The sequence below is a fragment of the Aricia agestis genome, chromosome 4, assembly GCF_905147365.1.
Source record: "Aricia agestis chromosome 4, ilAriAges1.1, whole genome shotgun sequence".
NCBI lineage: Eukaryota > Metazoa > Arthropoda > Insecta > Lepidoptera > Lycaenidae > Aricia > Aricia agestis.
Window position 1 is genome coordinate 19,412,172 of NC_056409.1, and position 24,169 is coordinate 19,436,340.

Genomic DNA, 24,169 nt, shown 5'->3' on the forward strand with positions numbered 1-24,169 from the left:
ATTTTCACAGTTAAAATTTATAATTTTATATTAATAAGTTATCATTTAGCAACTTTTCATTTTTATTCATTTACAATTATAGGAAACATTTGTTTTTGTAGATGGAATATAATTTATTACATTTTGTTTTTTTTTTGTTTTCTTGTAAAAAAACCCGTAGCAAGGAATATGAAAAGTGTCACCCATATCATCTTAAAAGGGCCCATTCACGGCAAGACTGCACGGCAGTCCTGCAGTGAATGGGCCTCAGTCCTCACTGATTGGTTCACTCGGAGTTTCCGGCCGGCAACACCGAGTGTGAACCAATCAGTGAGGCCCATTCAATGCAGGACTGCCGTGCAGTCCTGCCGTGAATGGGCCCTTTAAAACGCACAAACTATAAAAACACTACGATGCTGCCACTTTTAATTTTCTTCACTTTTTTGACTTTGTATATGGCAAAATACACGCCAAACGCCAAAAAAAAAAACAATGGTCAATGTCACAATCTCTGTCAATTAATGTCAATTCGCTCAGTAGGTACTAGGTACCTAGCTATTTTGTCAAATTCAAAATAAAATTCACTTGCGCCGCGCCGTCCTCGAAATTAAATAAACTGATAATGTGATAAAATAAAATATTATTGTAAATTGATATCAAGCAGACAATGCTCAGTTATTGACCATCAATAATTTATAAATGTATATTAACGGTTATAAAAACGGTAAAGCGAAGAAATGAAAACTTACCTTGTTTTGATCCTAGTGTGTTCTGTTTTCTGCAACAATGATAAGGAAGCCGAAGAGAGGAAAAGGAGAATAATAGAGCAACTAACGAAAACTAAACCCGTGATATTAAAAGACTACCATTTAGTGACGAGACATGTCGGCCTGGATGTGTATCGGTTTCGAAGTTACCGCAGTGTTTCAATTGTTTCTTACCCTATAGATAATGATGTAAGCGAAGCCCGCTTCATATTTCAATCTGAGGAACTGCATTTAAATAATATCGGTAAGCCTTATCAATTATTGTACTAAAATAACTACTGAAAGTCTTATCGTGTCGTGGCTAAAACATCAATGAGTTTAAATTAAATATTTAAATATTCTGCAAGTCTAAAAAATATTTTATGTGTAGGTGGGGATTAACAATTTATGTATTGATTTTGGTGGATTTGCATGATTATAACATATGTATTTTTGAGCACCAAATCATATACTTACTATCCTATTATCTTGAAATATAATTATATTTAAAACTCTGCTAAAGAGATTTTAGGGTTCCATACACAAAGGTTAAAAACGGGACCCTATTAGTGAGACTTTGATGTCTGTCCGTATGTCTGTCTGTCTCCAGGCTGTATCTCAAAAACTGCTATAGCTAGACTTCTGAATTTTTTACAGATTGTGTATTTCTTTTGCCGCTATAGCAACAAATAAGTACTTAAAATAAAATAAAATTAATATTTGATTAAAAATCACATTTTTTTGCCTATTTTTGCTTTACAACGGCATGGAACCCTTCATGCCTCAGTCTGACTCCCACTCCTATAGGACACACGTTGACATATTATCTTATATCTTTAAACAAGCAATTCTAGTATATATATATATATATATATATATATATATATATATATATATATATATATATAATTGGAATCTCAGAATCGGCTCCAACGATTTTCATGAAATTTAGTATATAGGGGGTTTCGGGGGCGATAAATCAATCTAGCTAGGAATCATTTTAGAAAATGACATTTTATTTGTGTTTTATCAAATACCGAGCAAAGCTCGGTCAAATAGCTAGTAGCTAGTATATAATATAAAAAGGCACTTACTAGTAAGCCTTTAAATTTACCTAAAATCTTCTCTTTATGAGGTCTGTTGTAGTCCACAGAAGTTGATAATGACAGAAAATTGTAGATTTAAAAACTAGATGTAACTCGCTTCTTGAATGAAAGGTTATTAATATCTTATATCTTTAAACGAGCAATTCTTGTATATATATATGTGTATATATATACAGGGTGTAACAAAAATATGGCGCCCCTTTTGTTTGCCTTCAGCGCCCCTTTTTAACCGGCGCGGGCGCCCTAGGCGGCCACCTAACGCCGCTACTGCGTGGCGATGTAGAGAAGACTTGAAAAATCAGTCCTATTACCTTTCCCAATGGACTTAGCAAAAATAGAATATAAAAAATATAATTTGCATTTGTGAACATGAAACGAAATGATCGCGTAATATTAAATCTTATACCTAATTTATTACATAATAATATATAATATTTTAAGCCTTTTTCCTGGTCTGTTATTTCCGTCATGTAAAGGTGACTTGCCAATTCTTGCCGTAAGCGACCGCGACCGACAAAAGTTTAAATCAAATGCCACTGTTTGATCTCAAAATGTCTCGATGTTTCGAAGTATGTTTTATGAGATTATTACTGTAACATATCCAATGAGAGACATGTATTTTTACCGTACAAATTGGTTGCTTGTAGTTCAGTAAATTATTCGACTGTCAATATTAGCCATGTGGAAAATTCTCAATTCAAAATTATGTATAATTTTGAATACTGTAAGTATACTTACAGTTTGATTTTGAATACAAACATTATACGGATTGGTTTCAAATCAAATATCAATTTTATACGTGGGAGAGCCATGCTTCGGCACGAATGGGCCGGCTCGACCGGAGATATACCACGTTCTCACAGAAAACCGGCGTGAAACAGCGCTTGCGCTGTGTTTCGCCGAGTAAGTGAGTTTACCGGAGGCCCAATCCCCTACCCTATTCCCTTCCCTACCCTCCCCTATTCCCTCCCCTATTCCCTTCCCTTCCTATCCCTACCCTCCCCTATTACCCTATTCCCTCTTAAGAGGCCGGCAACGCACCTGCAGCTCTTCTGATGCTGGGAGTGTCCATGGGCGACGGAAGTTGCTTTCCATCAGGTGACCCGTTTGCTCGTTTGCCCCTTTATTTCATTAAAAAAAATCAATATGGCACACCTTACAATGCCTTACATGACGTCACACAAGTAAAGACTCGCCAATTACTTAACAAGTGCTTAATTACATGGATACCGTTACTTATACAGAACACACGTGACACGATACATGCTATTCCTGTCCCTAAGGAGCAGTTTACTACGATGTTTACGAGAATATAGAGCAGGTATACGTCGTTCGACTTAAATGTAAATGCCTATAACTATTAACAAATCATTGAGATAAGCATTGCATATTTGGGATCGTTTTAAAAGTCTTCTATATTTCAAGTTAACTTGCGTGTAGGTTCCGGAGCATGGCTCTATCACTACATCGATCCATTTAATTTCAGGGTCCTGCAGCCCCCAAGACGTGGTAATCCAACTCAAGCACGGCTCCTTCCCTGCTGTCAATCCCGACGGGTATCCTTTCCCGAAGGACTTCATAGATCCAGCCAAAAGACCAGGGATACATACCCTGGAGCTGTTATCAGATGGTACCAATACCACGTATTCCTTACTAAACCCGAAGCCAGGGACGTGGTATGGCCTGGTGTATATAAAGTGGGAGGATCCCAGGACACAGCAGGTGGCACAGGAAGGTTTGTATTTTCATGGTCACAAACATCTTTTTCTGATTAATTTCGTTGCGGGTCCCAAGATAGCTTTAGCATGTCACCTCCCTCGGGCTCCCTGAGATCATATCAAAGGGTTTTCGTGGTGTATTCAACCATCGTGGTTGTCGATCCTGGCGACACAGGAGATACAGCGATGGGATTGTGCGGTGGGCCAAAGCCCGTTTAAAAAAAACATGTAGAGTTGTCACAAGACAAAAGCCTAATATTGCTATTTGTCTTACTCGCGCATAATGAGGAGTTTCTTTTCCACAGGTCCCCGTAAAGACCTTGATACTCCTAGATAGTAATGGCGTGAGTGAAATAGACAGTAGATTTAGGCCTCTTTCACAATTTCTAAGTCCTTTTTCGGTATCTAGTTTGTGGGTAATGGGTATAGAAAACTAGCAAACGTCGCTTGTTGGTAAGGCCCCGAAGGCCACAGGCACAAGATTATGTACATCATGCATAAAGAATAAAAAAGTTACGACGAACGATTCTGGGAAGTCCCCGAGCACAGAATAGATAATAGTACAAGTACCCGAGTAAGGTACTTTAGCTTTAATTTTTATTCGCGGTATCGTAGGCCTGTTTTTTGATGTTACACAGGTAGTTTAGCAATCGTTTCGATCCCAATGCGTTCATCTTGGCGGTTGCTATTACCTAATACATATAAAAATATGCGTGTCTCAAGCTGTTTTGCTGTATAAGGCGTGTGTTGAAAACGAATCTATCAAGTATCAACTACTTTCTCAATGGGGTATTGCACTTACAGTAATTGATTTACCATTTAAAACTTCGAGGGACGTACTACCTATAGTCATAGTATTACAACTCACACGACAAAAGTTAGCATGCACTAGCTAGTCTGGGTTTAAAGTTAATCATGGATTAAATGTCACGTTATCTCGTCCATTGTTGTAAAGAAAAAGAAGGCAAGACCAGGAATTAACCTTAGATTGTTGCTAGTACGATTGAGAGATGAGAGAAGTAGGCTCCATTTCACGTCTAGAGTCTAGCGCTGTGGTACCTAGACCGCAAAAGGCTGTTATACTTTTAAATCTAGGTCGTTTTTATCTTAGGTATAGCTAAAGAGTAGCGGTTTTATCTCAAGTTTCAGAAAAGGCGAGAAGTCAAGCTTATACTTACTTCCACATTATTTAGTACTAGCTGTCCCGATGAACTTCGTGTCACTTAAAAACCTTCCCTTAAGTCTTAAAATAATCCTTGAAGTCCTTCAATGATTATTTTAAGACTAAAATTAGCAGAATCGGTTCAGACGTTATCGGGTTATAGCGTTACTAACACAATTGGAAATCCATAGATAAGTAATGGGGTATCCTCTTAAGGACTGATTACACCTATCGAGTAGAGTGGCCAGACAGTGCCCGGCTGCCCGCTCATCCTCACATCCATATTAAACATGCCGAGTGCTCGGCCGAGAGCACTGACTCGCCATTCGGTAGGTGTGATCAAGGCACTAACAAAGGTACAGTCATGTATGTACTAAACCACGACAACAATTTAACAAAAGGCATTGTTAGTATTTCTGTTAGGTACACCAAAACTTGTCAATGATATGTAGAGGTGTAGAGTCGTGGGAATTAACACTATTGATGCTCATAATATTATGTACCAGTCAATACATATAATATGTAAAGATAATGAATGGAATACGTCTAACGTCATACAACATAAATAATAATCGCGAGTATCTTTCATATTTCTTATCATCAAATTCCATTATAATTATAATAGTACATAATATCTATATCTATGTACGTTTTGTCAACCTATTCGCCGGTCATCGCACTATTGATGCCTTCCTATGTTAGTGCTATTCAAATCGTTTCTAACTGAAGTCCTAATAAAACAAGCGGCAGAGTGCCGTTTGGCCTCGATGTGCACATTGCCTTGATTGGTGCTGCTTCCGTCGTGTGCAACACGCTGTCTAATTCAATAAATCTGGCAACGTCCTTCGCTGTATTACTATGCTGAACTTAGACCGTGTTAGATTAGATCTGATATTTTAATGTTTAAAATTTTAACTTAAACGCCATTTTATTGATTTTTGGCATTTGGAGAAGGCAAATAATATGAAGCGTTCCATTTATAAATCTATAGGTCCTTAGATAAGGTTCGAATGGTAATCTATAGAATTTTGCATTGGAAATAATTAGGTACTAACCGAGTAGTGGGTTTAGGTGAAAGACAATAGAAACTATACAGATTATTGTTGAAAACGGGAAATGTGGGCAAGCGGTAACAATGGTGTCCCATTATCAGATGGCCTTGACCATCATGGGTACATATTTAATTAGATTACTTTGTTTATGTTCCAGGGTTAGTAGCCGATTGTCATACGCTGTTATATACGGATTTGCAAGTTAAAAAAGATGAGATTTCACGCTACATTAGCTGCTACGACGATATCAATGTTAACCTGCTACCAGCCAGTTACAAATGCAAAACTAGAGATGCAATCGAACCGGTAACCCTCAATTTTAAAGTGGAGGACGTAACGGCGAACGATGAGAAAGTATTCATTACAATACAAGCGGAAAGCTTGCCGACTGACGAAGATTTTATTCTGCACTGCGTTTTTGATCCCAACGTGGATCCGTCCCAGAAACTGACATTCCTTTCCTATCCGGCGTCCACTCATATTATCACCGTCGACAGCGTAGGAGGCAACGTATCTCATATACCAGATTGCGAGTCGTATATCATTCCAGATTTCAACGATATTGAGAACCAAACGCTGGTAGATCTGATGCGGGATGACAAAGACAGATTCTTCACATTCGATTATGGACTACCCACAACAGATATCCAGGACGTTACGAGTTTGGTCAACCTAACTTCAGACGAGATGAAAACTCTAAGGTTTAGTATCAACCAGTTCGTAGATATTGGGGGGAATTTGGCGATCGATGTCAGCTTAATAATGGGCATAAAATACTACATGGGATACAAGAGAGAACTAGTGAATGGCTCCCTCCTAACATTTACGGAGGACAACCAATTCTTCAAGGTGGTGATATGCCTGAACCTTGGTCATCCGAGCATTCCTCTCGATAACGGCTACTGCAAATTCAACGACCACGTCAAACCAGCTAACTTCATTCTCAACAGCACCGACTCCGATTCCATCTACGACAAGGTCATCATTCCGTATCCTGAGAGTGGGACTTGGTACATCTCTTTCCGGATGTTCTGCGACAGCGTCGTCTGTCCTTGTCGCACGTCGCACAACGGTACTAAATACTACGTGGAGACAAAGACGGATAGAGAGGATGATGTTATCTCTTCTAATTCGACGAGGGAAGGAGCTAGTAGATGTAACGCGACAGTGGTTTTGTCTGTATCGTCGGCGTCGTGTCTAAGTGGGCAGTGCAGCAACTATGGCAACTGTGCCTGGAATACCTTCAGTGGACTAGTGATATCTTACTGCTCCTGCTCGGCTGGATATGGAGGTAAGATCTACTGTTGTATTTTAGCAATTTGCAAAAAAATTACCTTGAGTTGTCTCGCTTTAGAGTTACTCTTAAAAATAATTTAAAAGCAGCTAGATGTTGATGGACAAATAAACTTCCACATTTTATAATACTTTACATCAATAAAAATATTAGAACTTTATTATTAACTAGACTTCGCCTGCAACTCCGTGGCGCCAAAACTCGTTTATCGCACGAGAACCGTGCATTTTTTCGGGATAAAAAGTATCCTAGATGTACTTTTCCGGGACTCAAAGTACCGCCATACCAAATTTCAGCAAGATCGGTTCAGGGGTTTGGGCGTGAAGAGGTAACAGACAGACAGACACACTTTCATTATATTAGTATAGATATTCTTCATTATAAAGCTTAGGTTAGATTATGATTATTATATTTTATTACAAATCACTTGGTGGCAAATTCAAAATGTATACCGTACCACAGAATACATATTAGTAGAACCATACCCCAAATACCGTTAATTGGATAGTTCATTTATCAACAGCTTATTGTTTTTTATTAACACATGAATCATAGTAGTTATTACTTTTATCAATATTAATATGTAATGTTATCAAACGCAAATCATTGTAATCCCCATTCCACAATTTTCAGGTTGGGACTGCTCCGATGACTCTAGAATGGACAGCCGAGTTGCCATGATAGTGTCGGTACTACTGCTGACTCTCAGTAACTTGCTGTTCCTGTTCTCCGTGTACATCGCTATAATACGGATGTATTATTCCGAGGCTCTGATATACGCTTTCACGATGGTCTTCTCAACCTTCTACCACGCCTGCGATGCGCCTGCGCAGGTAAAATCATCATTTAACGTATTTAGTAACTTTCTGTTTCTGTTATCCGTGTACATCGCTATAATACGGATGTATTATTCCGAGGCTCTGATATACGCCTTCACGATGGTCTTCTCAACCTTCTACCACGCCTGCGATGCGCCTGCGCAGGTAAAATTATTATTTGAAAACGTCGAATCTGCGCAATCAATACAGATTCGATTAAATTTTATTATTCGATTAGATTGGTATTCTACTAAAATATCAAACCTGTTCTGATTGGTTAACAAAATTACTCTTTTGGCGTTTCTTTCACATATAATATGGGCATACTATTTAGCTATTTAATGCGATCCGGACTGAATTGGAACTGTATTGATATTTTACTGAAATACTAGGATATACTTATACGTGGGAGAGCCATGCTTCGGCGCGAATGGGCCGGCTCGACCAGAGAAATACCACGTGAAACAGCGCTTGCGCTGTTTTTCGCCGAGTGAGTGAGTTTACCGGAAGCCCAATCCCCTTTCCTACCCTCCCCTATTTCATTTCCTTCCCATCCCTACCCTCCCCTATTACCCTATTCCCTCTTAAAAGGCCGGCAACGCATCTGCATCTCTCCTGATGCTGCGAGTGTCCATGGGCGACGGAAGTTGCTTTCCATCAGGTGACCCGTTTGCTTGTGTGCCCCCTTATTTCATTTAAAAAAACTGCGTTATCTAGTGTTACTTCTACAAAACTCATTTATTTCTGATACCAGTCAAGTGAAATATAGTTACACATGTTTCCGTTGTTTCGTACCAGTTTAAGGCTGCGTTTCCACCAGAGATGTGTTGCGAGGAATGTGTTTTTGAGAACCAATAGAATCGCTTCATTGACGTGAGCTTGCCGTGATCTCGCTCAGCGCGGCGATGCTATTGGTTCTTAAAAACACATTCCTCGCAAGTCGCAACACATCTCTGGTGGAAATGAAGCCTAACGGCCGCATTCGGAGACTTCAATTTAATGAAAAGTTTGACAGATAATAATTCCTGTATGGGGCTTATATCAAAACATTCGTTTAATTACAACATAGTCATTAAATTTAAAAAAAAAGAAATACTTCCTGAATTTATCAGAATTATTTTGTTGTTTGAATGGATCGAACTAGGTATATTGAAGCGGTATTAATTTTAAATTAAAATATCTGCTATTTCATATTTTAATTTAAAATTAATACCGCTTCGATCGGGGTATTGTGTAACTTATTTGTATAATTAATACACTTAAATTATATTATGCATATTTTTCTTGTTTGGTAATAGATTAAGTTAATATTATATATTGCAGGTGTCCTATTGCATCATACGCGGCAACGTGCTCCAGTTCGGCGACTTCTACTGCGGCCTCATGTCTTTCTGGATGACGCTCATCGCAATGAGCACGGTACCCACCAAGCATTTCCTCCAACTAGTAGGTGCGATAGTGATAGCACTATTCACCACATGGAACATGCACTCTTTCCTCTCTTTCCTACTCCCCGTAGCAACGGGCGGTACGATACTTCTGGCCTCCTGGTATATCTACTATAGAGTTAACAACCGATGGCGTTACCCAAGGAGCTACTATTCCATATACTTCCCGATCGGCCTAGTTTTAGTGTCTATAGGGTTGATCTGCTACGCGTTTCTGCAGACCGAACAGAACTATAAAATAGTACATTCCATATGGCATGCTATAGTCGCTATTAGCGTGGTGTTTTTACTACCGGATGGTAAGAGACGGAATGTGAACCCGTTTCTACCGAACAGAGAGTACTATAAGGGTCCTCTTTGGAGGGTTTTTAATCTGTCGAGAGATACAGGGGACTCAAATCATATAAACTCAGATCCGTCCGGCCGGTTGTCCAATTAGGTTTATAGTCTACGTTTGGGCACTTTTTTTAGTGTAAGAAAGCCTATTGAACAAAGAATTATGCTAGCTCCAAAAGCTAGCCCTGTTGTGTTTAGGATTGTTATATGGTAATAGTTGGGGAGGGGAAGAGGGGATTTCAGAATAAGCTCGAGCGTGTCAGATTAAGCTTGTATAGGCTTTCGACATGTGTCTAGTTATCATGGTATAGAAATCAGATTTCTCACATGGTGGGTTAAATTAACCTAAATAAGCAATTTTCAGGATATATTTTCTTTTTCAAAACTTTATAATGGCTGCAGTTTAAAAAATTAGCACCTTTCCCTCCCCTACAGAATAAACGAGGACATAATATTATTTTAAAATAAGGAAAATTCTTTAAATTGAAATTTCCTAAATTGGATGATGTTTGTTTTTGTGATAGTGTAATTTAAAAATAAAAAAATTTTCCAAGGTGCTTGAATTATAAAGAGTAATATTATTTGGCTGTTTAGTTATGCCATATCAACATATTACAAACTTTTTTTAGTTTGTAATTTCTACTTTAATGTTAATTTTACTTTATTTTTTCCTCAATATGCACCTAAAAGTGCACTACAAGTTTTATTCTCTAAAGAATATAAAAATGTTATGACAATGTTATTATAGTAATACGATTTTATTTGTAATATATAATTTAGATATAAGAGAAATGTGTTGCTACTAGTCAGGGAAGAACAATATTATAACTTTTGTGTGCCCTAAGATTAAGAATTGATTCTTTAAATTCATACCTATTTTAGACGTGCCTCCAAGGAGGCATAAAACAATATATGTATGTAATTACGTAATTATAATATGATGTTGTGACTAAGTACATGGTATTAAGTTTTTTTTAATTTTATATTTGGTTTTTCGCTATATTGCTTTTTAAGCATGTATAAATGAAAAACCTAAATTTTATTCTCATAATGGTGTAAATGTCAATACTGTGAGGATAGTATGACAGTATAGAATTATTGTAAAATTTTGAACAAACTGTATAATTTATATCTCAGTATGTTTCGTGGGCAATGGGCATGAGAAATTTGTTAGTACATCACAAAGACTACTATGTTTTTAATTTTAAGACTTTATACTCACAAAAAGTCTCTCTGTTCAATAAGACTTATGCTTTTTATTGGATGTAGTTCATAGCTTGAAACACTCACCATTATTAGAACACAAGATGTATACTCAGTTATTAAGTAATTCTGTCTTGTGTGTGTTACAATTTACGACTCAATGCTTTTTACTAGAATGCACTCATGGTTTCTTATAATAAAACATTTGCCATAATTACGATATAGTCAATTATCAGCTTTTTTGTACAATTTAAGTTTAGCTTATTAATAATATTCACTTACTGCCATATTTTACTGTTTTTTTATGACAAAGGCTGGCTAAACCATATATCTGGAGGCTTAACGGTTCAACCAAATTATTATTGCTTTAAGTCTACATCTTATTATTTGCTTCCTAGATATTTTAACCTATCAAGCTTTATTAGAAAGAAAGAAACTTTCTATGATAATAAATGTACATAACAACAAGAAATAAAACATTTTGAAACCATATCTACCAAATTGGTGCTTACTCGGCATGTGTTACACGCCAGTACATCGTTATGTTTTATTAGGTGAATCATGGTTATGTGAGTACGAAAATATATTATATAATTTGTTACACATTCCTTATTAAAATTTAAATTGATAATAAAACAATGTTTTCATACTTCTGTTATTTGTATGTTACAATAACATTTACATACCATTGTTATACCTAACTCAATATCAAGTTATATAAGAATTTATTGTAATATTCTGTTGTATAAAATGGATACATTGCACAAAGTAATGTAACATTTCAATTAAATGTAAGGTTTTAATTATTTATATCCATGATAAGAAATGAAACTGGTTTTAAAAATATAATAATACTTGTATGTAAAAAATTAAGTATTTGTAATAATAATAATAGGAAATCATAATAAAATATTAATAATTATATATTCTCTGTGCCTTATTCTTTTAACAATTTACTATTTATAGTTCAATCAATTTACTAATAGTTCTCGAGATTCCTTTTTCTACAGAAATAACACACTTTAATATTATGAATATTGAAGATTTGAGAACCCATTGATGTCTGGATTCTACTGTACATTACAGGTACTACAGATACAGTAAAAGGTAATTATTCTCAATAAACAATATTATGAAAAGAGGCTATAGTCTATTTAAAAACTTATAAATAGATGATAAATTAACTTATAAATGAAATAGTGGATAGAACTTAATAAAATAGTTTATTTTCCGTGTTACCATAGCTGCTTATATTGTTGTTACATTACAAACATAGTGAGGGAGCCCTAGAACAATTTTTTTTGTGATTACTAACAAGCTACAATAGGGTACAATAGTCAACCAAGTTTTATTGATTGCAGAACCGGAACCCTAACCATCTGATTTTTTGTATATTGGTAGGTTAATAGTTATATAATTTAAGAGTAACCTTGTCCTACAAATAAAACAATCCATATTTTAGGACCATCAAGTCAAAGTATGAAATCCTTTCTATCTCTGTTAGCTCCCACTTTCGCGATTTTTCGAAAGTAAAAATGTTGTTAATCCTATCAAAATGTAACTCACAAAAATTAGCTTGTTAGTAATCACAAAAAAATTTGTTCTAGGGCTCCCGTACTAACATGTTTTTATTATTAATCTCAAGTTACAATGTTATGTGTCATTTAAATGTGTTGTAAACTTGTTTATGTAATTAAATATTTAAAAAATCAATTTCCTTGTTTTTTATTGTATTCAAATTCTTTAAAATTGGTGCACTTTAGTTTTAGAAGCAAATAAATAATTATTTAAAACCATCAGCCATCAATCCCCAAGCGGCAGCCGGCTGCCGCATAACAATTGAAAATCTATTGTGTCTGGCGTCTGCGATACCCACGATGGAGGTGTTGAGCAAGATTCCACATTCTTCATGGAATAATTATTATGAACATAACAATTTACTTACATGAGTAATAATTTAATAAATATTTACAACACATTACCCATTGATGTTTGCTAAATACTAGTTAATAATAATTATTGAAATTAACCTAAACCTAAAACAATCTCCCACCATACAACATCTGCTTTTGAAGATCTTCAGCTTTTGTTGTACCGTCTATACTCCTACAGCCCTTATTGAATACACTATATGCAGATACTTCACCCCGTTTCTTAGGCCTAGTTCTTGTATTCACACATATAAATACTAACAAAGATATCCCAAAGAACACAGCACCAAATTGTACTTTTAAAAAGTATGCATAAAGTGCCAGCCATATAATAAGGATTATTGTCCATTTTGTGATCACATATCTCCAAGACACTGGAATCTCCTCTATTTCTGGTTCTTCTTCGATTTCCTCTACAGTCTCTTCCATGGTAGGATTTCTCATAATTTCTTCATGTTCTTCGTCTTCCAACTGAAATATAAAAGAATATCATTATACTTCTGTAATATAAAAATGAGTCGCTGAATGTGTTGCTAAGCGCAAAACTCGAGAACGGCTGAACGGCTTGGGCTAATTTTAGTCTTAAAATATTCGTAGAAGTCCAGGGAAGGTTTTTAAGTGACACGAAGTTCACCAGGACAGCTAGTAAATATATAAAAATAATTGCATTAAATCAAGGCAAAGTTGATAAAGTACTGGTGAAACCAGTAATGTGTTGTTTAATGTTTGTTATAAGTAAAGCAAAAAGTTAAAACATTTTCATACCAATAACACTTCCTCTTCTTGTCTTTTCTCCATGTCTTTAAACATTTTGGGGGTTAAAAAATCTAGAACTTTGTCCTTAGTTTTTTCTAACTTCTCCTTGGTTTTGTCAATCAATTCTTTTCTTCGTTTAAGTGTTCTGTACTCTTTTAGCTTTGCCTCCATTTGGTCAAATATTGTACAGTCCTGGAATTGATAAGATCTTAGATAAAACATCAATAACAAAATTTTAACGCATTATCAGCTAGAAGCAGCAGCATAAGGCAACCTCCTCAACAATCTAGTTGCACTATGTTATATGTATTACCTTAGTAATTAAAATATTGATGCAGATTTCAAAAGCAAATAGCTAGATTGCTTATCAGATTTTCAAGAACACATTTTCGTGCACATTAACACAACATTGATTCATCACACTTCCTCGTTATGAGTAAGCACTCTGAAAATCAATGTTTTAAACTTTTCGTTAAAAATTAGTTTACCAAATAAATAGCCACAATACTCAATAGCCACCTTGGCATCCAAAACAAACAGCTGATTCTTGACATTTGACAAAATGACAAATGACTACGCAAATGACAGTGCACGTATTTATTACCAGTGTTAAAAATAAATACTTAAAACTATTTTACACAGTATAAATTAAAATGAAAATGTATAATTCGTTAAGAATCAGATAAGAAAACTAAACTTTCTCATAAACTAGATTATTTATTCTAAATAATAAAATTAATTTCATCAATGATACAGGATACTTTTGACTTTCACTTTGTGATTTTTATTTATTTTAACGTGGCAACTCTCATTGGTTGGCGCGAAAACCGATCAATATTTCCCAACCCAAGAAAATAAAGGGCAGTATTTTCTCGATATTTTAATGCAATATCAAGTAAACATGGGCGCTTACGGGGAAAGTTCTAACGTGCAGAACAGTGGAAATTATATAACTATAATTCCAGTTGAATATTCTAGACGAGGCTATCCTATTCAAGCAGAATATCAGTTCAAGTAAGAAAAATATTTTAGTATAGACTGTTTTATATTTTTTAACGAAGGAATTTAGACGTAAGGTCTTTATTAAAATTAATTAAGTATAACATAAAATCTTTTCAGCGAGTACAGATCACGCGAAGAATATTACAGCGTCCAAAGTCAGAAACTCCAGGCTGAAGTGAACGCACACCTGTATTCTGTCTCCCAGCGTCTGCCTCATCTGTCTTATAGCCCTTTAGGGAGACACCAGGAGTGGGACAAACATGATCCGCACAAACCTCTGCCGGACTCCAAAGAGAGTAACAGCTCGGACTCTCTGGAAAAAAGTGTTATGGGTAAGAATATTTCGCAGTTGACGTAGTTTCGATTAGGAACAACCTTATTAACTGAAGTTTTTTTAACTGATGTTTATCTTTTCCATAGCTTTTTTGATACGAATCAATCTAAAAGGCGATTTAATAGACAACCCCTGTTAATAACTCTAGAAAATACACGGTGCAAGGATCAAATGTTTTCGTGGGATTTTCTTCTTTGATAAAGCCAGATTTTGATGAAAGCAATAAAATGTATTTGGGTTTTTGTTTATTAACAGAGCATCAATCTTTGAAACAAACCAGTGACCAGACGAAAACGGTTTCAGGATCGAATCTCAGCAGTTGTTCGAACCAAACAGCGTCCAGCAGTATAGCGGCCGGCTCCTTCAGCACCACGGAGCCCATCACCAGCGGCGGTAGCTCCTCTAGCGCCATATCGCCGCCACTACCAGGTAGTGCAATCCAGAAAACGCCTTCGTCGTTCCACTACTGCTTTTGAGGGGAATTTGGAATTAAAACTCCTCTGATAGAGACTCTGTCTCAATCATCAATATTTCAACGCAAAGGCGTTGGAGGTCTAATTCTATATCTATATATTAATTGCATGAATTTTTTGCAAAAACTATTCATGAACAAGAAAACATAAGGATTGTTTTCTTGTTCATAAATAGTTTTTACAACAAATTCCTAATTTTCAACCTAATTTGTTAGGAATACGATAAAAATCAGACTAGCCGAAGAACTACGTCCGATCCACGTACGATCCGATCATCAAACCACTACCATACCGCTACATGCGTTACTATAATTTATAAATCATCCCCAGGTTCATCCGGCAGCACGACCTCATCGTCCACCGGCACGTCAAACCCGGTGACGTGCGTCTACCTTATGTCGCGCACCGCTATCATGGTGGAGATGAGCTCGGAGGAGGTGCCGTCCTGCGTTACGGCGTCCCGGTTCCTCAACGCCGTGTTGTGTACCGAGGAGCTGGGGCTGAGCAGCCCAAGCGCCAGGAGTTTAGCGGCCAATGTGTTCTCGTTGTGGATGTGCAGCCCGCTGTTAGGTATGAAATGTTCTTGTTACTAAGCGGGTTCATTTCGATACACTTTATGATTATTATTGACTAGATGACACCCCCAAAATTCGTGCGAACCGTACATTTTTCCGAATGAAAAGTATTATACTATGAATAATAAAAACTAAGGAAGAGTAACTCCGTCAAAAAAAGTGCACCAAAAGGCTACAAAATGTGACCCGAATACATGCATATTTATGCATGTGTTCGGTACACATTTTTCGTGTATTTATACTCGAGTGACATTCAACCAGGTTGACATGACAATTTTGTCAAACTCATTTTACAATTTGTTTACATAGGTTTGTTTACTTACTTTTTACGTAGCTTTTTACAATATTTTTTTGTTGTTAAAATGCCTAAATGCCCTATGAAATGGTGTAGAACTCATACAGATACGACTTTTAATACAGGAATAACCTTTCATCTGTAAGTGAATTGTTTAAAATTATGCTTAAATTTCTTGTATATTTGTCGACCTAAAAAAGATATGGATATTTGCATAAAATTAAGCTGGTCTCTTTGTGTTTGTCTTATTAAATTTACATGTCGGCCGTGTTCGTCGGCGTAATTTTTAGCGCATTCGCTGCAAAACCTAGTTATTGCGCATGTCCAAATCATGTCATGCCATGGCATGGCAACGACAACTGTTTACGACTTGACATTTAACCCAATTGCAATTTGTTGGTGGCGTTGCAATGAACAAACCAGTGGGAGAGCCATGCTTCGGCACGAATGGGCCGGCTCGACCGGAGAAATACCACGCTCTCACAGAAAACCGGCGTGAAACAACGCTTGCGCTGTGTTTCACCGAGTGACTGAGTTTACCGGAGGCCCAATCCCCCAACCTTATTCCCTTCCCTACCTTCCCCTATTCCCTTCCCTTCCCATCCCTACCCTCCCCTGTTACCCTATTCCCTCTTAAAAAGCCGGCAACGCACCTGCATCTCTTCTGATGCTACGAATGTCCATGGGTGACGGAAGTTGCTTTCCATCAGGTGACCCGTATGCTCGTTTGCCCTCTTATTTCATCAGTTTTATATATTAAGAGCTTTTGCCCGCGGCTTCGCTTGCGTTTAAAAGTATTATTATATACAAACTTTCATCCCCTATTTGAACCCTGAATTTGGGGTTGGAATTTATCAAAATCCTTTCTTAGCGGATGCCTACGTCATAACATCTACCTGTATGCCAAATTTCAGCCCGATCCGTCCAGTGGTTTAGGCTGTGCGTTGATAGATCACTATGTCAATTAGTCAGTCACCTTTGAGTTTTATATATAATATGGATATAGATTATTATCGATGTCTTAAGTATCAGAGGAAAATGTTTGATTTTAAAATAATAATTATGTGCTCGTTTCTTCTGGATAGTAGATGTGCTTGGTGTATACTGCATAATACTATCCGCTTTTGACAATTATTTGTTTCATAACTATGACAATGACAATAACCGCGCAGGCTGTCGTCCGACGCGCAATATTATGATACGTTACCTGGGATACGACCTTGGCGAAAATCTGAATTGTCATAGGCCGTGTTCGTCGGCGTATTTTTGGACAAACCTTTTATTGCGCATGTCCAAAAGATGTCATGGCAACGCCATAACAAGTTGCTGGTCAAGTCGTAAACAACGTCTTAATTGTTTATACATGATTAAAATAATAAAAGCTAAACATAAATACATAAGCCTAAATTGTCTAACAGCCGCACAAATAATTTATTTAACACTATGATAGAGTGTTTGATTATTTTATTTTGGAAAATATGGATATGGATCACTTGGAAAAATTTAAAAATTTAATTGTTTTTTTTTTTATGAAATAAGAGGGCAAACGAGCAAACGGGTCACCTGATGGAAAGCAACTTCCGTCACCCATGGACACTCGTAGCATCAGAAGAGATGCAGGTGCGTTGCCGGCCTTTTAAGAGGGAATAGGGTAACAGGGGAGGGTAGGGATGGGAAGGGAAGGGAATAGGGGAAGGTAGGGTAGGGGATTGGGCCTCCGGTAAACTCACTCACTCGGTGAAACACAGCGCAAGCGCTGTTTCACGCCGATTTTCTGTGAGAGCGTGGTATTTCTCCGGGCGAGCCGGCCCATTCATGCCAAAGCATGGCTCTCCCACTGGTTTGTTCATTGCAACGCCACCAACAAATTGCAATTGAGTTAAATGTCAAGTCGTAAACAGTTGTCGTTGCCATGGCATGACATGATGTGGACATGCGCAATAACTAGGTTTTGCAGCGAATGCGATAAAAATTACGCCGACGAACACGGCCATATTTTAGTGTTCGAAAAGGAGCCAAATTTAAAACGGTTGAAGTATGGGAGTTACGTTTCCTTAGTTTTTATTATTCGTAGGTATTATAATATGTCCTTACCCGGGACTCAAAGCATAGTAAAAGGAGGGAAAGTAAGTTATCTTCATACAAAGGCACCGCGCGCGGCTTGTATGTGTACGCCATAGTATCAGTGCGTCGCCACACGGCACACAACAAAATCTCGGACAGTATTTCGGCATTACCAGTCGGGGCTAACACTTTACGCTGCACGCTCGCGCCACGCCGCGCCACGGCTAAACGAATCAAAAATGTCCGATCATAATCGCAGGAGTAATAGATATTATTGCTGTGTGTTTGGGTGTTTTAATAGTAATGCAACAATTCCAGAATTGTCTTTGTTTAAATTACCTGTTGAACAGGAAAGGTCAGTACTACTCACTTATTCTAGCATAATATTATAATTTTTACTTGATGATCAGATACCTACTTACTTCTTTTTTATTGTATTAATTTTCTATCACACAAAGGAAGTAGGTGGGTAGGTAGGTAGGTCTACATTCCCACTTTCCTAAATACATTTCATATAAGCTTTTCATATAAGCAAATTAAAGTGTATGCTTGAACCAATCTATGTACACATTTTGAAAGCTTCAAAATCAAAATCACTCTCCTCTGTTGGCAAAATAGGAATCCCTTTTTTTACGGAGGTCTTTTTGATTGATTATTCTGTGTTATAAAAGTTGACCAATCGTGTTATGCTATGGGTAATTCAAAGACAAAGACATGATGACTACTGACAATGAACTTTAATTTCTTAGCTTCAGTCATTGCTGAGAAAAATCGACATCGCTACATCCAAATTATCAAGGCGTCGCCTTAAAATGTAGATCCGCTATTTGCCCTATCGAATTCTCTAATCGCACATTTATCCCCAGAAATCCAGCTGAAGCCGCACAATTGTCCGTGGCGTATATGGGCGAGCTGGCAGAAGCTGCTGCAGCGGTACGGGCACGGCTCCGAGTCGCGCCGGGCCAAGGACCAGCCCGTGCTGCGCCTGCAGAGGAACATCTTCTTCCCCAAACATCTAGAGGAGGGGATCAAGTAAGATCTTGCTTCAAAAGGATGTAAGGAGCGAGTGACTCCTCTCTTCACGTGCATGGTGCAAAAGACAATAATTGAAATGAACAATTTTTAGCTAAAACATAAAAATCTACTATAATATTATAAATACAACCATGCCAAAATGGTGGCTTAAAATACTTTGGTATTTCAAGTCTCTAAGACCGATTTAACCAACAAAAACTTTCCCCATGTCCCAGGGACTCCCGCATCCAGGAGTTGCTATACGAGGAGGCGCGGTACAACGTGGTGACGGGGCGGTACCCGCTGGAGAGCGCGCAGGCGATGATGCTGGGCGGCCTGCAGGCGCGGATACAGCTGGGCCCGTATGACCCGCACCGACATACTGCCAAGTTCTTCAGGTGAGTTTCCGCAGCTTCCTTTCTGATGAAATGCATCAATGATCCTTCTGTGCCAAAGACGACAGTTAGACTGAGGTCTATTTGCGTTAAGGAGCTGATTTAAGCCACGAATATCGCGTTAAGAATGGTAGGAAACAGTTTAATGTTCAGTGAATTATTATGCTGTTTGCATACAGCAAAAGTCAAAACTGTATGACGCGAAACTAATGAGTCACGCAGCACGCTACACGCGTATGTTGTGTTGTATGCTCAGTGCCGTGTAAGTAGTACACGAGAAGGTATGAGTCTCTGAAAAGCACTTGCTCTAAACTACTGTATTTACGAGTAATTTTAGGGCGATTGCGCGGTGATACCGTAACTTAACGACTCTGAAGTAACACATCCATCTCCTAACTCCATCCTCCAGGGAACAACAAGACAAGTACCTCCCTCGTCACGCGCGCTCCGGACGCTGGGCGCGGCTGCTGCCGGCGGGCCGGAAGGGCAGCCCCGAAGCCCGGTTGTTGGAGCAGGCGCAGCGCCCGCCCGCTGCGCCGCCACGGAAGCTGAGGCATAAGTATCTCGCGCATACAAGGACACTGCCTACTTATGGGTGAGTACTAAATGTACCATCGAGGAAATTGAATCCTAGGCAGTTGACATACCAACGTCATTTGATCAGATCATGTCAATTAAATATTAATTATTGTGATCTGTCGGCTGGGTTTGACGTAACACGACCGAACTATAATATGTATAGGTTCCCCATCTGCCTAGGAATTAACTTCTCTGATACGTACGTCATGTGGTAGGTAACAAGGTATGCTCACAATATGTAGAGCCATAAGTCATAACCGCGTATCTCACAAACTGCATGACCTAACTGAAGTAGATACCTACCTTGCAACTTGTGCACATAATATTATATTACTTCGATCGCGGATTCCAGGAAATGCTATTGTTGTCGCGATCACCGTTGCTCCTATTGGGCTTGAAGGAATATTTGACCAGATTAGGTCTATTGACCCATTCCAACAGTAATAATGGATAAATCGTAGGCATGGATTAATCGTAGGTAGGTTTGTTACTCGCGAGCGTGGAGGTTTAATTACAATACATACAGGATGATGCCCCAGGATCTCGGCATTTTCCATTTATGTAGTCTCGACTCATGCCACTTACAAGGGTATAAATTTTCTCCTCCATCCATCCATCTTACCCAAAATTTCTGATTGCATTTCCAGGGCTGCGTTCTTCCAAGGTCAGATCGAGCAGCCGGTGCGCAGCCTGACCAGCCTGCTGACGCACGAGGACATCCCCGTGCTCGTCGCCATCAACTACCAAGGCGTCTACGTCATTGACGACACGGAGAGCGTAAGATATTTGGCCATCTGTTGTAGAATATACTGAACAGAAAACCGTCTTGAGATCGCCATAGTTTAAAGCTTGCAATATTGCAAATTCATAACTGCCTTGAAAGAATACAGACTTAGCCCACCAACAAATGTTAAAGCACATACCAGTTTTTTTTTATTACATTACCTCTTTCGTTTTTCTTATGAATGAAAGAGCAGACATTTTAACAAGCTTTTAACAAGACGTTGGTGAAATTGGGGTTTAAGAGGATTCCACACCGCCGTTTTTCCATACAAACGCTGTCCCCTGTTACCTCCCTGGATAAAAGTTAGTTAGTTAAGAACGTCCAAAAACCCAAAAAAGTGGCCAGATTTTTCTGTGTTCAAACACCCAGAAAACAAAACTGGCTAGAATATACAAAAAAAAACGGTTAAGTTTTGGAGAAGGAATCAGCGGACAACGAATCGAAGATTTTCTGTTCTTTTATTAGAACTTTTGTCGTATTGTCTCTATCGCGCTCTGCGGTGGGAGACTTGAGATTGGTGAGACAGCAATACATTTTCAAATACCTATTTTCAGTTTCTCTCGCCCCTGTTGTATCCTCTCTGCTGCTTAAACAGTTTTATATTCTCTTCCATCTATGGCATCAATATATCATTTTGCGTGTCGTCGAAATGAAAACTACTCCTGTTAAGAGCTACGCAGTACGCTCATGTTTTGGAAAGGAAATTGTCATAAGTTGCAACATTTTGGATATATTTTTTTGTTTACAGACGGTGCTACTGGGGCTGTTATACGAGGAGCTGTCGTGGGACATCGGTCTGCCGTCAGAAGACAACGAGGACTGCCTGCCCTGCCTGTTCCTGCAGTTCATGGTCGTCGAGAACGGATTACGAGTGTCTAAAATACTACAGGCAAGTATCATGTGGTAATAAGCTGCCTTATGTAATAACGCCTAGACCCAAAAAACTGTAGAGGAAAAACATAGTACCCATAAAAAGTCTCACTTAATAGTGCTCGTTGAGACACAGCGGGAACCGCGTGGTTTGGACCCGTGCGTTTTAATCGCTCGCAGCTTATGACAAAGGCGTTGTATTACACCGTTCACGCTTAACCGCTCGGTTTCTGCACGGGAACCGCGCGGTACCCGCTGTGTCTAAGCAAGCACTTATGCCTGCAGTCCAAAAAGAAGACGCATCTTCCGCAATTAGATCAAAAGTTCTTCACGTGTCCGCAATCACAGCACAGTCCCGCTGTTGTTTAAAACGCAATGAGAATTCTTAACATGTCTTCTATTCCAGGTGTTTTCGAAGCAGGCCGTGATGATGGACACGCTAGTGTCGCACTTCGCGGGCGAGTACCGCAAGCGGCTCGGCCAGGAGACGCCTAGTGATCACGCCAACTATGACTATCACTCCGGTAAATGTTATTAAATAGGTTTCAGGGTTTACAGGAATCTTGATATTGGATTAGGTGAAGCAAAGAACCGTTACTAAAAATATAAGAAGAAAAGCCACGAATTACCAAAAACAGCATGTTGTAAAAAATTTGAGCCGGTCTCTGGTACAAGTCTCTGTATATCGAATTTTATTTTAATACTTGGACTGGTTATAGACCAAGAGCTCGCGAGGGCCAAACCTTGCTTCGTTTCGTAAAGCTGAAAGTTTACCTGTTTCACTTGTTTGTGACCTTTACAGAGGTAAAAACGACCAGCAACTATGGAGTATGTCTAGCAGTGGGTAGCAACTGTCAACAATGTCCGGCACTGGAAGACGAGGTTCCTCCACTTACCGCGAAGAATATAGTTTATGAAATTGAGCTTTACTCGTTCTCAAAGGTCAGGTTGGCCTTCAGAACTGGATACCTCCTAAAGTAACTAGGACTGAAACTCCATAGTTGCTGGTCGTTATTACCTCTGTAAAGGTCACAAACAGGTAAACAAACTTTCAGCTTTACGACACGAAGGAAGGTGGGCTCTTACTCTATTACATACGATACGAGATTTAAGGCAAGATAATTAAATCCCTGATCTTATCGCACTGATTAAACTTAAGTTATTTCGATTTATAATATACGAACTCAATTTATAATATTTCTTTCCAGATTCCGGCAGTATATCTCTCCCACCGCTATCCAGACCTGACTCTCCTCAACGGAGACTCGCCAACAAACTCTCCCGGCTGGCGCTGGCAACCCACGACGGGCGAGGCAACCTGCTCGGTGGGGCTGGGGATTGGGGTGGGTTACACCCTCGACAACCGTCATGGATACTACCCAAACATTGACACAGTGGGAACCAGCGGTGGAATATGACTTATCGATGCCAGCGGATGGAGTAGGCAAGGAATATCGAAGTAGGCAAGGACCCTGTATTTGACATGTCTGGATCCAGCGCTGAATCAGATCAGTATCAATGTAAACAGTAAACATGTTACAATCGGCACTATAGTTTGTGCGTTCTAAGATGATATGGGTGACAGTTTTCATGTTCCTTGCTACGGGTTTTTTTTTTACAAGAAAACAAAAAAAAATCTAAATGTAATAAATTATATTCCATCTACAAAAACAAATGTTTTGGCCGGCTTAATCTTATTGATGTATGACCTTTATAAAATAAAGATAAAAAAAAAACAAATGTTTCCCATAATTATTGTAAATGAATAAAAATGAAAAGATGCTAAATGCTAACTTATTAATAAAAATTATAAATAATAACTGTGAAATAGGAGTATAAAATCATTATTACGAAAACATTTGAAAAATGTCATATGCATGAAACGGAACTTATGTCAATAGAGATTGACTCTGTTGAATCGAAATTAAAAAAGGGCTGCCATCTTAAATCGCCGACACCACTGAAACGTCAGTACGAAATCGATAATTTCGATTGCAATTCCTTTACGAAGTGATTCGATATTTTTAAACTATCGATTAATTTTTGTTAGGTAACTTCCCTACTATTATCAATTATAATGTGTCACGCTGCACGCATATCATCATAAAACGCACAAACTATAATGGAAAAGAAATGGCTAAGCGCTCGCGCTGCAGCGAATCATTTCGCCACAAAAGATGAACTTTAAAATTATACCAAAGTGGCATATTTAGCAAAATGATTAAACAAAAAAAC

At 38.2% G+C, this 24,169-nt stretch overlaps 3 protein-coding genes across 6 annotated transcripts; 2 read left to right on the plus strand and 1 right to left on the minus strand.

Moving 5' to 3' along the window:
* Positions 1 to 565: 565 nt before the first annotated feature.
* On the plus strand, positions 566 to 9,912 carry LOC121726581 (post-GPI attachment to proteins factor 6). The gene is made up of 5 exons (XM_042113997.1): positions 566 to 990; positions 3,318 to 3,566; positions 5,921 to 7,054; positions 7,691 to 7,890; positions 9,199 to 9,912. Exons 1-5 carry the CDS (start codon positions 717 to 719, stop codon positions 9,760 to 9,762), a joined length of 2,421 nt encoding a protein of 806 aa, XP_041969931.1. The 5' UTR covers positions 566 to 716; the 3' UTR covers positions 9,763 to 9,912.
* A 2,799-nt stretch (positions 9,913 to 12,711) lies between these two features.
* LOC121726587 (SAYSvFN domain-containing protein 1) lies at positions 12,712 to 14,107 on the minus strand. 3 transcript variants are annotated; one of them, XM_042114006.1, is made up of 3 exons: positions 14,038 to 14,107; positions 13,559 to 13,741; positions 12,712 to 13,264 (listed from the first exon to the last, which is right to left on the minus strand). In XM_042114006.1, the coding sequence occupies exons 1-3, from the start codon at positions 14,101 to 14,103 to the stop codon at positions 12,899 to 12,901; spliced, it is 615 nt and encodes a 204-aa protein (XP_041969940.1). In that variant the 5' UTR covers positions 14,104 to 14,107; the 3' UTR covers positions 12,712 to 12,898. The 3 variants fall into 3 exon arrangements, with proteins under 3 accessions (XP_041969940.1, XP_041969942.1, XP_041969941.1); XM_042114008.1 differs by having other exon boundaries at positions 14,069 to 14,088; XM_042114007.1 differs by lacking the exon at positions 14,038 to 14,107 and adding an exon at positions 13,863 to 14,031.
* A 275-nt stretch (positions 14,108 to 14,382) lies between these two features.
* LOC121726582 (putative FERM domain-containing protein FRMD8P1) lies at positions 14,383 to 23,528 on the plus strand. Of its 2 annotated transcripts, none has more exons than XM_042113998.1 (11): positions 14,383 to 14,563; positions 14,669 to 14,883; positions 15,141 to 15,314; positions 15,689 to 15,928; positions 19,159 to 19,324; positions 19,543 to 19,704; positions 20,111 to 20,296; positions 20,928 to 21,057; positions 21,813 to 21,953; positions 22,341 to 22,458; positions 23,143 to 23,528. In XM_042113998.1, the coding sequence occupies exons 1-11, from the start codon at positions 14,433 to 14,435 to the stop codon at positions 23,322 to 23,324; spliced, it is 1,845 nt and encodes a 614-aa protein (XP_041969932.1). In that variant the 5' UTR covers positions 14,383 to 14,432; the 3' UTR covers positions 23,325 to 23,528. The 2 variants fall into 2 exon arrangements, with proteins under 2 accessions (XP_041969932.1, XP_041969933.1); XM_042113999.1 differs by having other exon boundaries at positions 15,189 to 15,314.
* The last annotated feature ends 641 nt before the right edge of the window (positions 23,529 to 24,169 follow it).

Coding starts and splice junctions, on each gene's coding strand:
- LOC121726581 (XM_042113997.1), top strand. CDS start 717: ATGAAAACTTACCTTGTTTTGATCCTAGTGTGTTCTGTTTTCTGCAAC. Junction 991..3,317: donor ACTGCATTTAAATAATATCG/GTAAGCCTTATC, acceptor ATTTAATTTCAG/GGTCCTGCAGCCCCCAAGAC. Junction 3,567..5,920: donor ACAGCAGGTGGCACAGGAAG/GTTTGTATTTTC, acceptor TTTATGTTCCAG/GGTTAGTAGCCGATTGTCAT.
- LOC121726587 (XM_042114006.1), bottom strand. CDS start 14,103: ATGTCAAGAATCAGCTGTTTGTTTTGGATGCCAAGGTGGCTATTGAGT. Junction 13,742..14,037: donor GTATTGTGGCTATTTATTTG/GTAAACTAATTT, acceptor TATCAATTCCAG/GACTGTACAATATTTGACCA. Junction 13,265..13,558: donor AAGAAGAGGAAGTGTTATTG/GTATGAAAATGT, acceptor TTTATATTTCAG/TTGGAAGACGAAGAACATGA.
- LOC121726582 (XM_042113998.1), top strand. CDS start 14,433: ATGCAATATCAAGTAAACATGGGCGCTTACGGGGAAAGTTCTAACGTG. Junction 14,564..14,668: donor CAAGCAGAATATCAGTTCAA/GTAAGAAAAATA, acceptor AAATCTTTTCAG/CGAGTACAGATCACGCGAAG. Junction 21,058..21,812: donor TCATTGACGACACGGAGAGC/GTAAGATATTTG, acceptor TTTTGTTTACAG/ACGGTGCTACTGGGGCTGTT.